The sequence below is a fragment of the Balaenoptera physalus genome, assembly GCF_965194825.1.
Source record: "Balaenoptera physalus genome assembly, chromosome: 16".
Lineage (NCBI taxonomy): Eukaryota > Metazoa > Chordata > Mammalia > Artiodactyla > Balaenopteridae > Balaenoptera > Balaenoptera physalus.
In genome coordinates this window covers 63,395,330-63,411,952 of record NC_138898.1, presented here as the reverse complement: position 1 = coordinate 63,411,952, position 16,623 = coordinate 63,395,330, and the positions used below count along the sequence as shown (strand labels likewise).

The 16,623-nt window shown below is 54.1% G+C and overlaps 1 protein-coding gene across 1 annotated transcript; it reads left to right on the top strand.

The window, feature by feature from the left end:
• Positions 1-530: 530 nt before the first annotated feature.
• On the top strand, positions 531-2,326 carry SOCS1 (suppressor of cytokine signaling 1). The gene is made up of 2 exons (XM_082432049.1): positions 531-639; positions 1,216-2,326. The coding sequence occupies exon 2, from the start codon at positions 1,266-1,268 to the stop codon at positions 1,911-1,913; it is 648 nt and encodes a 215-aa protein (XP_082288175.1). The 5' UTR covers positions 531-639; positions 1,216-1,265; the 3' UTR covers positions 1,914-2,326.
• Positions 2,327-16,623: the final 14,297 nt, after the last annotated feature.

Below are 16,623 nucleotides of genomic sequence, written 5' to 3'. Positions count from 1 at the left end.
GTGGGCAGGGCAGTGGAGGGAGCAGTCCCGAGGGGTCCGAGGTGGGACCCCAGGGTCGGGTGGAGGTGTCTGGCTCCGGAGTAGAGGACACAGCTCTACCAGAGATGGGTGCTGAGACACCTGGAGGGGAAGAGGGGTGTGTCACGGTTAGTCCAGAGTATCCTAAAGGGCTTGCCTGCAGAAATCTGCGACCGAAGGTACATGGGGGCAAAGTAGGGCCGCCAGTTCCGAAGGGGGCGTCTGAGAAGTGCCCAGGAGGTTGAGAGGTGGTGCTAGAGATCTTGACGGGTGGGGGCATCCTAGGACAGATGCGAGGCTAGGTCAGGGCGGGGGGCTTCCCCGGGTAGGGCTCCCTGATTCGTGGAAAAGGTCGAGCCGGCCTGGCCTCCGCGGCGCGCAGAAAAAGAAACCGAAAGTGGCGCGGAAGGGCGGGCCTGTAAGGGGGTGGGGTCTGTAGGGGGAGGAGCCTTCGGCCGACCACGCCCCCAAGCCGGTTTAAAAGACTGGTGCAGGGGCGGGCGCGCAGCAGACAGAGCTGCGGCCGTGGCAGCTGCACGGCTCCTGGCCCTGGAGCATGCGCGAGAGCAGCCCCGGAGACCCTAGCCGCCCCGCTTGCGGCGCCCCGCGCCCCGCCGCCAGGTGAGCGGGGCACTGGGCTAGGAAGCGGGAGGGAGAGGGGAGGAAAGCACAGGACAGCCGGGTGTCTGGGCGGCCTCGGGGGCTGCGTGGTGGGGTCGCGGCCGCCACGCTCCTGGCCCCCTCTGGCCCCACCCTGGCAGACCCCGCGCGTGGGGTTCCCGCAGCGCAGCTTTTCTCCTGCCTTTCCCCAATTCGCCCGGACAAGGCGCCAATTCCAGGCCTGGCCAGGAGGCGGCGGTCGCGGGGCGGTGAGCCGAGGGCCGGTTGGCCGGAATCGGGGCAGGCTTCTCCCCGGCACCTCTCCACGCCCCCTTCTTGTACCCAAACTCGGAGCGACTCGGGGGCTGCACTCCGCTCCACCGAGCTCCCACCCGCCTTGAAGTGCTCCGCGAGCGGGGAAGCCCATTTTCTAGATGAGCCCACTGAGGCTCAAAGGGCCGCGCGGACTTGGTCTTGAGCCCTCGGCCCTTTAGGAGCGGCTCACCCCAGGGCCCCACCCCTCCCAAGTTGCCTCGCGGGCCCTCACCTGCCCAGCCCCACCCAGACTCCCTGCTCACAGCCTGTCTCCCTCATCAGCGCACCCCCGGACGCTATGGCCCACCCCTCCGGCCGGCCCCGCGTGTAGGATGGTAGCACACAACCAGGTGGCAGCCGACAATGCAATCTCCACGGCAGCAGAGCCCCGACGGCGGCCAGAGCCTTCCTCCTCCTCCTCCTCTTCTTCCTCCTCCTCGCCCGCTGCCCCGGCGCGCCCGCGGCCCTGCCCGGCTGCCCCGGCTCCGACCCCGGGCGACACGCACTTCCGCACGTTCCGCTCGCACGCCGAGTACCGGCGCATCACCCGGGCCAGCGCGCTCCTGGACGCCTGCGGCTTCTACTGGGGACCCCTGAGCGTGCACGGGGCGCACGAGCGGCTGCGCGCCGAGCCCGTGGGCACCTTTCTGGTGCGCGACAGCCGCCAGCGGAACTGCTTTTTCGCTCTCAGCGTGAAGATGGCCTCGGGCCCCACGAGCATCCGCGTGCACTTCCAGGCCGGCCGCTTCCACCTGGACGGCAGCCGCGAGAGCTTCGACTGCCTCTTCGAGCTGCTGGAGCACTACGTGGCGGCGCCGCCCCGCATGCTGGGGGCCCCGCTGCGCCAGCGCCGTGTGCGGCCGCTTCAGGAGCTGTGCCGCCAGAGCATTGTGGCCACCGTGGGCCGCGAGAACCTGGCGCGCATCCCCCTCAACCCCGTCCTCCGGGACTACTTGAGCTCCTTCCCCTTCCAGATCTGACCGGCCGCGCACGCAGCATTAACTGGGGCGCCTTATTATTTTCTATTATTATTATTTCCCTGGAACCACGTGGGTGCCCTCCCCGCCTGGGTTGGAGGGAGAGGGTGTAGGGGGCGAGGCGCCTTCTGCCCTGGGTTGGAGACAAGGCCACAGACCCCTCCCCACCTCTTGTGGGGGTGCCCCCTCCCGGTGCTCCCTCTGGGTCCCCCTGGTTGTCGTAGCAGCTTAACTTAATTGTATCTGGGGCCAGGACCTGAACTCGTACCTCCTACCTCTTCATGTTTACATATACCCAGTATCTTTGCACAAACCAGGGGTTGGGGGAGGGTCTCTGGCTTTATTTTTCTGCTGTGCAGAATCCTATTTTATATTTTTTACCACCAGTTTAGGTAATAAACTTTATTATGAAAGTTTTTTTTTTTTAAGAAAAAAGGTTTCTAGAGCGTGTGCTTTGGGCAAAGGTTTTCCATGGTTCTGAGTGGGTCCAGGTTCCTAAGACTGACCCGTGTGGCCGAAGATGGTGTATGGCCCGTGTTCTGTGGCTGGGAACCCTGCATGGCTCCACCCTCAGCTCTCAGGGGTAGATGAACCGTTGGTCTAGTTTTGGTATTGTGTGTAAAATGGCAGCTCATGTTTGAGCACTTAATGTGTGCCAGACCCTGTTCTGTGCTTTACATGCTTAAATTTACTTAATCTATAAAGACAACCCTATGAAGCAAGGCTCTTATCCCCATTTTACAGAAGAGAAAACTGAGGCGGGGTAAATTTGCCTGTGGCCATTCTTATGTCAGAGAAGATACTGGGGCCTTTTTTGGCTGTCCTCCCAGAAATCTGTTTGAATGGATGACAGAGAGGAAACTTCTTTCATTCTATAACCACAACTTTTTCCAGGAAGAGGGTGGGGGTGGGGGCTTGTTGAGTTTTTGGAAGGAGGCGTGGCACATTCTGAAACTCAGCATATAGGAAGGCATATTTTATATGGGATGGGGATACAGGGTTGGGTCTGAACTTCCTTCTTCCCGCCCTGTTCTGTCTTGTGTACTTTTTGGTGAACACACAACTTGGAGCCAGAAAGATGCTCTGTGGTCTGTGGTGTCAGAAGGGCCCTGTTGGCAGCTTTGGGCAATTCCCTTTACCTCTCGGGGCCTCAGCGACTACCTCTAAAATGGGCTTGCTGGAAGAGGTGCTTTGCTGTAACCCTCAGCAGTAGGCACTGATGCAAAGGGGACGGAGGCGGTGACGTTTTCTGGAGCTTGGGCCGGCCAGCATCACCAGAGAGTGCCCAGGAAACGGGTTTTATGGCTACGCCTTGTATCTGTGGCCAGTCTGCTGGCCACTCAGGGCTGTGTTGCTGCACCCAGTGAATCGAGTCATTTTCAGGTTTAGGGTTAAACGGCTTTACAGACACATTTTTAGAGGTCAGAATGGCCCTCTGCAGCCTTGGACATGCTTATAATGGAGTGTCCTAATATTTAATAATACCTTTCAGACTTGAAAGTGCAGCATAAAATTAACTTCATAGTTGGAGAGCTGGAGCGGCCCAGGCTTGTCTTAGGGATTAAATAGGTTCCAGACCTCAAGGTTAAGAATGACCAGGAGAGATTTTGTATCTCAGAGAGCTTTGGCAATTTCATCCTTTAATGAAGTGGGGTGGGAGGAAAGGAGGTGATGTCTGTGTGCCTCCAAGGAATCACTGCTTTTTCTTCTTTGAACCATCTCCCTGACTTTTGTTCTCTACTGTGTGGACCAACTCCTGTCCTTGTTCTGACTTTCCTGTCTCCTACCCAGCTTGGGCAGTGCCGAGAGAAACCCAAGAAAGCAGTGCTTGCGCATACGGCAAACACTTATGAGCGCTTACTGTATGCTGGGCCCTGTGCTACCTTGTTTAAGCCGCACAACCAGCCTGTGAGTTAGCAACCTCTCCCCCATTTTACAGATGGGAAAACTGAGGCTCAGAGAGGCAAAGTAGGGCATACAGCAAGTGGTGGAGCCAGATTTTCAAACTTAGTACTGCTTCAGAGGCTGGGTACCACTAGGCAACACAGCCTCCCACAAGGGCCTAATGGTTGCAATAATAATAACAGTAGCAGCTGCTAACATTTATATATAGCGTCACTGGGCAGGTACCATTCCGAGCACCTAGTTACCTATGTTAAGCATTCAACCTTCACCCGAGCCTTAGGATTTAGGTACTATTAACATGCCCATTTTGCAGATGAGGAAACAGGTCCTCATCTAAAGAGGGACGAATCGCAGTTAGTTTACAATATTTCCAGGGTTTTTTCCTCCTTTCAAAAAAAGCTTAAATATCACATCTTCATTATACAAACTCATACACAAACCCATTCCCCTTAGCAAAACAGCTAAGACTAAAGCTCCTCTAATCACACTTCCCAGAGCTGGCCCCTTCTCTTTGTGAGTCATTTTTAAAAAAGCTATACCGGACTTCCCTGGTGGTGCAGTGGTTAAGAATCCGCCTGCCAATGCAGGGGACATGGGTTCAAGCCCTGGTCCAGGAAGACTCCACATGCCACAGAGCAACTAAGCCCATGCACCACAACTATTGAGCCTGCACTCTAGAGCCCGCAAGCCACAACTACTGAGCCTGCATGCCACAACTACTGAAGCCCGTGCGCCTAGAGCCCGTGCTCCCCAACAAGAGAAGCCACCACAATAAGAAGCCCGCGCACTGCAACGAAGAGTAGCCCCCGCTCGCTGCAACTAGAGAAAGCCCGCGTGCAGCAACGAAGACCCAATGCAGCCAAAAAAAAAAAAAAGCTATATTAACACACATACTGTGACCTAAAGTGAACTAGAAGCCCCCCAGGAGCTGCACTCCAGGCCCTGAGTGACAGATCTCCAGCATACACCAGTGCAGACACACTGCAGAGCAGGAGGGCGGGGAGGGGGGGCAGCGCAGGCTGTGTGGCTTCCCCGTGGTGCAGGTTCTCTCAAACCTCAGCTTCATGATTCAGCAGTGCTGACGTCAATTTACAAGAATAAAAAGTGAGAGGAGGGTTGGTGTGTGTGTGGAACTGGGCTGGGGGCCCAGGAGCGGCTGAGCTGGGCAGTGGAGGGCAAACAGGATGGAAAAGGGGCAGCTCTTTAGAACGGTGGGGACTGCGTGCGGGTGTGGGAACAACCTCTGACCTGCGTCAAAGCCATTCCAGAGCTGGGGACGCTGCTCCCCATTTTAGAGATGAGGAAACGGGGGCTCAGAGAAGTATAGTCACTTACTCAGGGTCACACAGCTCAACGGTGATAACCAAGACTTGCACCAGGTCCACCCCACTCTCGAGGCAATTGGTTTCCTCAAGAGTGGAGGAGGCAAGAGGGAGGAACCCTGTGAAGACGCGTATTCCCAGGCCTCACCTCAGCCTGCCTGATCCTCCCAACTTTATGAGTGGAACTGTTACTGTCCCCCAGTCCGGAAGTGGAGAGCTGAGCCTCTTCCTGAGGTGATGCACACAAGGCATTGAGCCCAGAGCCTGGCAGTATGTCTCTGAATGATGTGGTATCCAATAAATGATAATGAGGTTCATAGAACAAAGATTCACTGAGCACCAGCTATGTTCCAGGCATTACTCTAAGCCCAAAGGATACAGGAACGGACAAAATTGAGGGAGTCCAGTCCCCGCTCTCGTGGAGTTCACATTCAGGGCCTCAGACAGTAACTAAATATGAAACTAAAGGCACGAGAACAAACCAAGGAGTGACAGTACTCAGATGGAAACTCGACAAGGTGGTTGGACAGTGGGTGGGGCTATTTTAGAAAGAAGGTCAGGAAGGCTCCTCTAAGGTGACACTGAAATTGTGCCTGGAATGACAGGTCAGCGCCAGCCTGGGAGGCAGGCATTCTGGGCAGAGGGAACAGCAAGTGCAAAGGCCGTCAGCTGGGAGCAAGTTCAGCCCGTTCCAGTCGCTGGCTGAGCTGGAGGGGAGATGATGGAGTGAAGGCCAGCGGCAGGACATGAGGTGGGATGGGCGGACAGTGGGCGGAGCCGCTAGTGAGGACTGTGTATGTGAAGTGTGATGGGGAGCCTGGGCATGACCTGATCTCATCTGTGCTGGGACCAGGTCCTCTGACTCCTAGGTAGAGGTGCACCAAGGCAGGGGGGCTTGGGGAGAAGGTCTTAGGCTTCTTGCCTTGTTATGTGTGTGTTTGGGGATTGGGGTGAGGGGTGTCATTCTTGGTCAGACCCCTCAATGCCTCAGCTTAAGCCAATCAGGCCACAAAGAGGCAGGGACAGCCACGGGACCTACCTGGTCCAATGCTGAGACCAAGTATGGGCCAGGCCTGGTGTGGCCAGCCCTGGGGCTGGCATCAGTCAGAAACCCCATTTATTATCAGACCCCAAGCCTAGGTCTGAACAAAGCCCCAGGGCATAGCCCCCCAGACTCCAGTGAGGGGCTTCTTGGAGCAGTGCTCACCTGTGCAGGGCGGAGCTGGCCTCAACTTTGGGGAAGGACACACAGGACCTGAAAGGAGGTGGATTGGGCCTGACACAGGGTGGGTGCGGCCACCTGGAGGCTTGCTTTGCATCCCCCTCACCTGGTGTCTACTCCCATCATCCAGAGACTCCCCAGGGCGAGGCTTCTAGGGAATAACATGGGCCTGGCCTGATTCTAGGGGGTCTCAAGGTCCCTTACAGAGAGGAGTGCAGTCTTCAATAAAGCAAATTCACAGCGGGACAACAGTGCCCAAGGTGGGCGCTCAACTGCCCCTCCCACCTGGTCCTGGCCCTCAGACAGCCCACAGGGGAAAGAGGTTCCACGATCTACACGGGTTGTTTGGCCCCAGTACAACCGCCTACCCTCCCTCCCACCCGCCCCAAAACCACACACTCCATGTGAGGTCGGGCATCTCCAAGCCCCATCTCCAGTGGCTCCCCGCCGCGCTCAGAAGGCCCACCTCCCACGAGGACCCATGAGGCGGCAGGGTGTCCCTGCCCACGCGTCTGGCCTCAGCACTCACCTCACTCCCTCCGGCCACCGGGCCTTTGCACATGCTGTTCCCGCGCCTCCAGCAGTTTCAAGGTGAAGGGCTCATACAGATACAAGTGCCGTAGCCCAAGGGCTCCGCACGGGTCCGGAGCTCCCAGGCCGCCACGTGCCGCGTGCTGATGACGTCACCACGCCGCCCTCCCCTGCCGCTGCCCCGGATCCCACCGGACGCGAACTCGTTATCTGTCGGCGGCGGACCTCGGCAATGCTCGGCTCTGTTCGGCCGAGCTCGGCTCCCCAAGGCCTCTCCGAGCCGCCGCGGGATACCTGGCCCCTCTGGCCTCCGCGTGGTCCTAACGCCGCCTGTGCGTGCTGCCCACTTGGAAGACCCCACGCCCCCCAACCCCCACCCCGCCACCCGCCCAGAGAGGACGGTCGGGTCAAGGGCGTAATAGCGGGCCCTCCCCGCCCCCTCTAGTCTTAAGAAACCAAAAAGCGCTTCCACCGCATCCCAGTCCGCACGGAACCCTGCTGCCCCAACTCACACAGCCCTTAGATCCCGAACCCCATTTTCCTCACCTGGAAATGAGATTAGTCACTGTACCCACCCGATGGACGAAATTAAGTAAGAGGGTGCCTGTAAGGTGCTTAACACGTGATAGGTACCCAATAATTGGGACTGGCCTCTCTGCTCCTTGATTGTTGCATTGCTGCTATTTTACAATAATGCCCACTACTGAGCACCTAATGGGTGCTCATACTTCACCTAGGTTGCATCATAGGAGATGGGCTCAGGAAGGCGAAGGAATTGCCCCCCTAATGCGTAAATGGCAAAGCCAGAGTTCGACTCCAGGCGCTTGATGCCCAAGCTCATCATCTTACCCACCACAGTGCTCAAGCGTTCATGCGTTAATGTGCTTCTGACACTTAGGACCACCCTGGAAGTTGTTCAGAGCCATAGAACCAGCTGGGGCTCAGAGCACCTCACTCGCCTGCCCTTTTCCCCCAGCACAGGCTGGGAAGCCAGGCGAGACAGTGGGCTGGTAACTTACCTGCAAGGCTGCATCAGAATTCAGCCTAGGAGAATGGCCAGGGCTGCTTGATCAGAAGGGACCCTGGGGGAGTGGCTCTGGGGCAGCCCTGGTAGCTGGTGGGGGGGGGGGGGGGGGCATGAATGCAAATGAGGACGGGCAAGGACAGAGCCGGGAAGGTGATGTTCAGGGCTGGCCCCACCTGGGGACCTGCAGGGGCCTGTGTGATGACATACTCCCTTCCGTACCTCTCACACCTGGTGCAGCGGGAGGGGTATCCAGAGGCAGGAATGGAGAGGAGGGGGCAAGGCCTGGGTAAGTCCACCTTGGAAGGCCCCTCCCCACCAACATTTCACTGTGGGAGGCAGCACAGAGGGGCAGAAAGAGCTGGGACCCAGGCCCTGGGTTTGAGTCCTGACTGTTAACAGTGTGACTGTAGTGGTGGCCTTATCTATAAAACAAGAATTAGACTCAATTAGACCCACTCTGCCTCTCTGCCTTGCTTCAGAAGGGTCATGAGGATCAAATGATTTACTATAAGTGGAAATAAAATGGATCACCACCCAAATATAGGAACTGTAATAATTATTACTATCTTGCATCACACGGGCTGCACAGATGTATTTGAATCAGCACAGCCATGAAGCCAGACAGACCTGGTTTCACTCCCAACTTGCCATTTGCTACGAACAGCAGTGGCTACCAGCCCATCCATGTCAAATGCTCACTAGACAGTAGGCATTGGTCTATGTATTGATAATTCATGCATTGTATCTCATTTAACCCTCACAAGAACCATATGAAACAGGTACTATTATGGTTATTATACTCATTTTGCTGATGAGGAAACTGAGGCACAGAGAGGTTAAATAAAGTGCCCAGGGTCACACAGCAGCTAGGTGGCAGAACCTAGAGGGTTCCAACACAGGCAGCCCGATTTTACAGCCATTCCCTCATTTTAAGCTTTAAACTGAGGTTTCCAAACTGTCAGACGCTGGAGATACACTTTTATGATTTTTGCCAGTTCTATTCAAGTTCCAGCTGTGATGTTATTCAATTATATTCTCCAAATCAAGTTACTTGGTTTCCTTAAGTAAGTTTTATTCAAAGGGAAACATAGAATTACTATACACGGAAAGCCAGAATCACCTGTCACAAAGAGGTAACCCTTAAAAAAATGCAGTGAAATTCAAACAGTGTTAGTAAGTTCCAGCTAGAGATTGGTGTCTTGCTCTGCTCTGAGAGAAGGTCTGCTTTGTGTTTGGTTGAGAGGGAGGGAGGCAGGGAGAGAGAGAGAGACAGGGAGGCACGTGTCAAGTGTCAGAAAGGTGTTTAACGCATAGTAGCAGCCATATGAGACTGTCTCCTTGTCTTAAGGGGAAAATCTGAAATCTCTGTTTCACGGCAGCTCAATGTTTCATCAAAATGTCCCTGGGTCCCACCAAAAACCATCATCCAGGGACCCTTCAGGGCACCCATCCCATACCTGGAAACACTGCCCAACGTGGCTGCCAGCTGTGTGTCGTGGGCACTGACTCTGACCCTCGGTTTCCTCACCTGTGAAATGGGGTAAGCATCTGGATCTCACAGGGTACGGGGGATTAAAAGGAAGTAATTTTAAGCACACAGTATGTATTCAATAAGAGACATGATGTTGGCAGGGCAGGGTGGGCCCTATATCGGGGGCCCTGCCCCCCCCACCCCATCTCCAGCTTGGGACACTGAAAATGAAAGCCCAGTGTGGCCAGCCTGGGGCTCTTCTGTGCTGTTTATCTGATCTTTTGCCAAGTCCCCTCTGTACTAACCTGGTGACAGGAAGGGCCACCGTTTCTGGAAGGTGGGTCAAAGTGAAACTACCTCAGGTCCAGGCAGGCGGGGTCCTGGCGGGCTCCCCCAGCCAAGTGGGCAGGGCGTGGGAGTGGGGCAAGGAATGCAGGCTTGAGCCTTAAAGTGGCCTCCCCTTCACTGGATTGGAGATGGGGAAACTGAGGACCAGAGATGTGGGCTCAGGCCCCTTTGCAGGCACTAGAGGCAGTTGGGTGTGATCATCTAAATTACCAATTTGATCACCTCACACCCCTGGCCACATACACCCCTTCACTCCCACTGCAAATGAGTATTGCTGTTGGCTCCCTTTTATCTAGCCCTTTCTAAAGAGGTACCATTATTGTCTCATTTCACAGAGAAGGCAACCTAGCCCAGGAGAGGTTGAGTTCCTTGTCTATGATCTCACAGCTGATAAAAGTAGTAGAAGCAGTATTTGAACGAAGCTAGATGACCCCAGAGCATTCTAGCTGCTCCCAACTGCTAGATACTAAAATATGACCACTTTCCCATGGGATCTGAGGGCCTTCACTGCCTGGTCCCACCGTACATGTCTAGTCCCTCACCGTTCCCTTCACATTCCTCATCTGCTTGCATCATCCCCAATTTCTCATCATTCCTTTGGCCTTTTGAGCAACCCAGGGAAAGTCTTTAATGTTTCTCATGCTTGCTCGTCACTTGGCAAACTCCTACTCAACTTTCAAAGCCCAGCTCAGCCATCTCCTCCCCCAGGAAAAAAAGGGCAAGTGAGTCAGAGAAAGGGGGGAAGAAAGAGATGGAGACAGGCAGAGAGAGGGAGCAAGAGGCAGAGATGGGGAGGCGGGGAGTGGGGGGAGGAGAGGAGGGGAGAGAAGAGGAAAGATGAGCAGGGAAAATAGGAAGGAAAGAGAAAATAGAGAGAGGGCCTAGGAATGAGAGAAAGGACTTGTGGATGGATGGGTGAGTAAATGAATGAGTGCATGAATGAATAATAAATGAATGAGTGGGTGAAGGAATAAATAATCCAAATCATGTACAAAATAAAGGGCAAGTGAATAAAGAGGAAGCATTGGCGGCCGGGCCGGGTGGCAGGCTGTTACCCCCAGCGGCCCCTGCTCCTACCCTCATGGCTGAGGATGGGGCCGGGCAGGACCTCTCTGGGCTCCAGGCCTGGTCCATGTCCTGAAGTGGTGGCTGTGTCCTTGACATTTGACAAAGCCTTGCCTGCAACACCCTCCCCTCCCAACCAAGAACCTTGGGCACCTAGTCCGCTCCAGCCCCAGAAAACTGAAAGTAAAAGCCATCCTGAGCTTTGCCCAGCCTTCGTGTCCCTCAGTGGTTTCTTAGAAATCAGCTGCCTGGGCTACCAGCTGCAGCCTGGACTTCCTCCCTCACCCAAGGGCCCCCTCCCCTGGTGGGTGCCATGCTCCCAGAAGAGATGGGACCAAAGGCCTGTGCTGGAGTTGGGGGGACCCCTCCAGAAAGCTTGGGAGTCATGCATTCATCCCACAAATGTTTATTCATGCTTCCTGTGTGCCGGGTACAAGGGAACAGATGCATCTGAGCCATTCAGAGAGTTAGGAGAAAAAGGACTTACATAGGGTCTCCGTATCACCTGATCCAGGCCCCAGGTGGCTGGAGGGTTGGTGGGGGGGCACCAAGAAAAGAATAGCTAATTAGCTTAAGACTCATGGGGAGGAGGTGGGGAGATGCGGAGTCAGGTGAGGCTCCAATTCACCTGGGCAGCCAAGGTGGGAAAGGGCATCTCAGGCAGAGGGAACAGCATATGCAAAGTGACCTATGTTATCTCCCATAATCCGTATAACTGCCACTGAAGTAGGCATGTTTCTCCGGCTTTTGCAGGCGAAGAAACTAAGGCACAGAGAAGTGTGGTGATTTATTTGCCCAAGACCTCACGGCTAGAGTGGAGATCCGAATGCAGCCCATGTGCCTAGCCTCTCTTAACTGAGTCCCAAGTAGTATCCCAGATCCTTACCATGGCTGTCTCGCTGGAGCATGCCCTCTGCCCCAGGCCCTGGACTCCTGCGCACCTCACTTAAATCCTCAGCACCACTCTGTAGAGAGACATGGTTAGGAGAAAAAATAAGGCTCAGAGAGGTAAAGAGACTTGCCTAGGTCACACAGCCTGCTGGGGCAGAGCAGGGATTCACATCCAGGTTTGTGGGATTCCAAAGTGCCCCCTCCTTCCTCTACATGAGGCATCTGGGCCCTCACAGAACACAGACCTGACCTGACGGTCTCTTTCCCCGCATTGGGAAGAGGTGGAGGGGGCAGCAAGTACAAAGGCTCAGTGGCTGGAGAGCAGCATCCACACAGGGTGTGTTGTGAGCTAGAGCTTTGCTCTCAGCGAACTGCCCCACATCATTCTGTAAGGTCCTGAAGGGGCTGTCGGTCACAGTGCTCTGGCCACAGGTGGATGTGGACCAGACTCGGCCAGAGTTCCCCATGCCCCGGTTCAGGGAAGGCACGTGACCTAAGCTTGACCAGTCAGAGACGCTCCTGGGACTTTTTTGCTGGAACAGGAACTCGTTCCTCTAAACTGAGGCTTGCTGGCAGCCATTGTGCCCACTGGGTCAAAAGAGTGGACGAGAAGGAGCACAAGACAGAGCCTTGATGCATTGTGGGAGCCCCTACATCCAGCCATGCCTGAAATCCACCTCTGGACTTACCTGTTACACACGTTTCCTTTTTTGCTTATGTTTGTCTGAGTTATGTTTCTGCCATTTGCAACCCAAAGGTAATCAGAGTTTGAAGAGCAGCAAGGGGTCAGGTTTGGCTAGAACGAAGGGTAAGCAAGTGAAATGGAACCACTCATCCTAAGAAGAGTGCAAAACAACTCTCCGACTGAAAGAAGCGAGACTAGTTTTGCCAGGAGCTGGGGCCCACAATGCTACCCTCTCTCGCTGATATCTGCCCTCAAAGAAAGCTGGAATGCAGACACTTTCACACCTCCTGATTCATGGTTGCTCTTAATAACTTCTATTTGTGCTGGAAAAAAAAATTCCACATTAAAAAAATTTTCCTTCCCTTTTTTTAAAAAACAGACTTTATTTTTAGAACAGTTTTAGATTCACATCAAAATTGAGTGGAAAGCACAGAGTTTCCATATCCTTACTGTCCCCCTCCCCGGCCTCCCCCCACCACTATCAACATCCCGCATCAGTTCACATTATGTTTTTTTTGTTTTATAAATTTATTTATTTTATTTATTTATTTTTCGCTGCGTTGGGTCTTCGTTGCTGTGTGCGGGCTTTCTCTAGTTGCGGCAAGCGGGGGCTACTCTTCGTTGCAGTGTGTGGGCTTCTCATTGCGGCGGCTTCTCTTGTTGCGGAGCACGGGCTCTAGGCACACGGGCTTCAGTAGTTGTGGCACGCGGGCTCAGTATTTGTGGCTTGTGGGCTCTAGAGCACAGGCTCAGTAGTTGTGGCGCACGGGCTTAGTTGCTCCGCAGCATGTGGGATCTTCCCGAACCAGGGCTCGAACGCCGTGTCCCCTGCGTTGGCAGGTGGATTCTTAACCACTGCGCCACCAGGGAAGCCCCCACATTATGTTTTAATCTCCACATTTATTTTAAATTTGTAAAAGCATCTACCAATAATGTTAGTATGAAATACATTCTATATTTTCTTGATTTCCACAGATACATATATTTTTTCTTTTTTTTTTAAAAAAAGACACCATTCTTTATGACTCATATGGTAACCCACTTTTTCCACTGAGCATTTCGTGAGCAGCATTCCAGGTCATTGGTTGAGAAGGTAAGGATGTTGGTACCCGTTTCATCAGTAAGGAAGCCGAGGTCCAGCGGGAGCCGGGAAGGGACACATGTTGACCTTGTGAGGCACATTTCATTGGACGCTCTCAACTGTCCACTGAGGTTTTGTTTCTTCTTCAGGGATGGAAAAACTGCTGTGCAGAGAGGGAAAGTCACTCTTGTTGGAGGGAGGGGAGTCCCCAAATCCCTGGGCGGGGGGAGGGGGAGGGGCTGCTGGTCAACAGGGCTACACCAGCAGGGGCTCTAGGCGCTCTGTCCTGAGGGGAGGGAGGCTGGTCCTCTGAGGAGCCCTCTGATGTGTCCCTGAGGGACAGCCTTGCTTCATGCCTGCCTCAGCCATGCTGCTACTAAACTTTCCAGGATGCGTCCGGTGCAGAAAAGATTTGTGCCTCTGGCTAATTCTCATACTCAGGCTGGTACTGAGTACCTGTTGTACACCGGACACCGCTGGGGGCGCCATGCACATGGTCTCAGTTAGTCCTTCTTACCACCCTGCAGGGTAGGACTGTTAGCATCCCCATTTCTCAGATGAGGAGACTGAGGCCCAGAGAAGTGAAATGACTTGCCAAAGGCCACACAGCTAATATGTGGTAAAACCAAAATTGGACCTCAGTGAGGTCTGAATCCAGACAGAAGCATCAACATCCTGGTCGGGTCTCTGACTTTGTAAATTGTTAACCACACACAGACACACACACACACACACATGTGCACACGCACCCCAACTGGCCAAGAGGTCTTGAGTGGTGTGCTACAGAGCTCTGGCCGCAGCTACATCCTTCCTTCCATCTTCCCAGTTTCCTTCATGAGAATCCAGACAACCTGCTTATTGCAAAGACCGTGAACCCCCTGGGCAACAGAGTCAGGATCCCAAACGAGCCCTGCATTAAGACATTGAGTGGACACCAGGGTGACATTTAAGACATTGATATAAAGTCCTACCCTGGGATTAGAAAAAGCAATCACCCCAATACTGGTTGACTTCTGTCCCTAATACCACGGTTGAATGTAAGCTCAAGACGACCTGTGAGCCAGCTGCAGTGTGCACAAGTTGGCAGTAGGACCTTCCCAGCAAGGGTGCTTGGGATGACAAGTGACACGTAGTGACAGTGACAGTGTTGGCTTAGGCACCTGTGTACACAAATGTTGAGCCCTCACCTCATGCCTGCACAGGGCACATGCTCAGGAATCAGGGGTGACATCGAGCTTCGGTGACAATGAAGAATGCTTACACCCCTCCTGGGCACATGCTGCATGATCAATAAACATGGATTTGACAAGGAGAGGATTGGGGAGAGAATGGGTAACATTTAGCGTCAGGAATATCATTGGTGTTATGTCATTAGATAGGAGATATCAAGTATTATCATATGACATAAGGGCTATTCTTGATTTAGCACTAATTACATACAGGCATGGTGCTAAGCACTTCACACTATCTCGTTTAATTCTTGAAACAGTCTTGCGGTGGATCCTGTTAAGCTGAATCACATGAAATTGCTGCTTTTGTAGGTCAAAAACGCAAGAGTGTTGGCAATACGGTTCAACCTCACAGCATCTTCATTTCTACAGATTGAGTGAACCCCACTGGCAGGGCCCGAGGTGCCTGCCTGCTCGGAGGACTCTGGTTTTGTCCTTGGTTCCTCCTCTTCACCCCCGCTCTCATTCTGGCGACGCGTGCCCCCACCCCCCGCCCTGTTGCGGCCAGGTCTATATTTACAGCCTGGGTTTCTGTGAAGTGGGGACTCGAGGAAGTGACTTATTCCAGAGTCATCACAGCCACCCAGAGATAATGACATCCAAGAACCTTCAGTTTCTGACTGTCCCCCTCTCCCCCGCCAGTATGGGACTTCCCCCCCGCCCCCTCTGGATTTCCAAGGCTCAAACCAGCCAGACAGAAACAGAAATTGTATGTCTGCCTACCAAGTGTCCCCTGTCTGGTGGGCAGATGAAATGGAGCAGAATATCTGTGTCCATTTTCCTACCAGTAACACCGAGGAAAATCTGTGCCCAACCTGGTTGTCAACTGCCCCCGTCAGGGGCAGAGAGGAGAGAGGGTGGGTTTCTGGACATCCGGGGCCCCAGCCTGGTCCAGCTGAGCCCGAGCACCCCAGAGGCCATTGGAAGGACCTTCTGGACCAGCCCTGCCCCGCCACTCCTGGGGCTGGTGCTGACCTGACACCAAACCGTAGGGGTGCTGGGCCCGGAGGGGTGGAGTATTTCCAGGTAGTCAGACTGAGATAGAGAGTGGCAGCTGTGGGGGCAGCGGAGGAGGAAGGGAGCAGCCTGGTCCCCTCCGTGCACAGCCCGCCCGCCAGGCACAGCCGGTCTTCGGGGAAGTCGCGGAGTCGGAGTTCCAGGAAGCGATAATGCTTGTTGAAACCTCTTTCTTGTGGCCTGGTCTCGTCACATGGCTTGGTGGGGACCAACGTCAAGCAGGGCCACAGGTCTGGGCCAGCTCGCACCCTGGCAGCTGCTGCCACCCTGTGCTCTTCCCCAGAGGCTGAAGGGGAGGAGGGGTTGGGCAGGAAGGCAGGCATGCGTGGCTCCCACCTCCACACGCCTGTCCCAGGCTGAAAGCAAATGACCCCTGGGCCAAAGGGTTTCGTGAAAGCGTGTAGTAGGTGCTGAGGAGATAGAAATTCTTTTTTCCTTTCCCGTGAAGCCAGGGAACGTGTTTTTCTTCATTCCAGAGCAGGGCTCTCCACCTCGGCACTACTGACTTTTCTGTTGTGGGGATGGTCCTTTGTATTGTAGGTGTTTAGCAGCATCTCTGGCCTCTACCCACTAGACACCAGTAGTACCCACACCCACTCCACAGTGGTGACAATAAAAATGTCTCCAGACATAGCCAACTGTTCCCAGCCAACAGATATTCTGCTCCATCTGTTTTTGAGGGACAAAACCCTGATCCAGATTCAGCGCCTGGCACATAGTAGGTGCTCGGAAATTAGTAGGTCCTCATCCCTGATGGCAGAGCATGTCTGGTTCATTTTTTAAAAAAATATTTATTTATTTATTTATTTGGTTGCACTGGGTCTTAGTTGTGGCAGGTGGACTCCTTAGTTGCAGCTTGCAGGCTCCTTAATTGTGGCTCGCTGGCTCCTTAGGTGCGGCACATGGGCTCCTTAGTTGT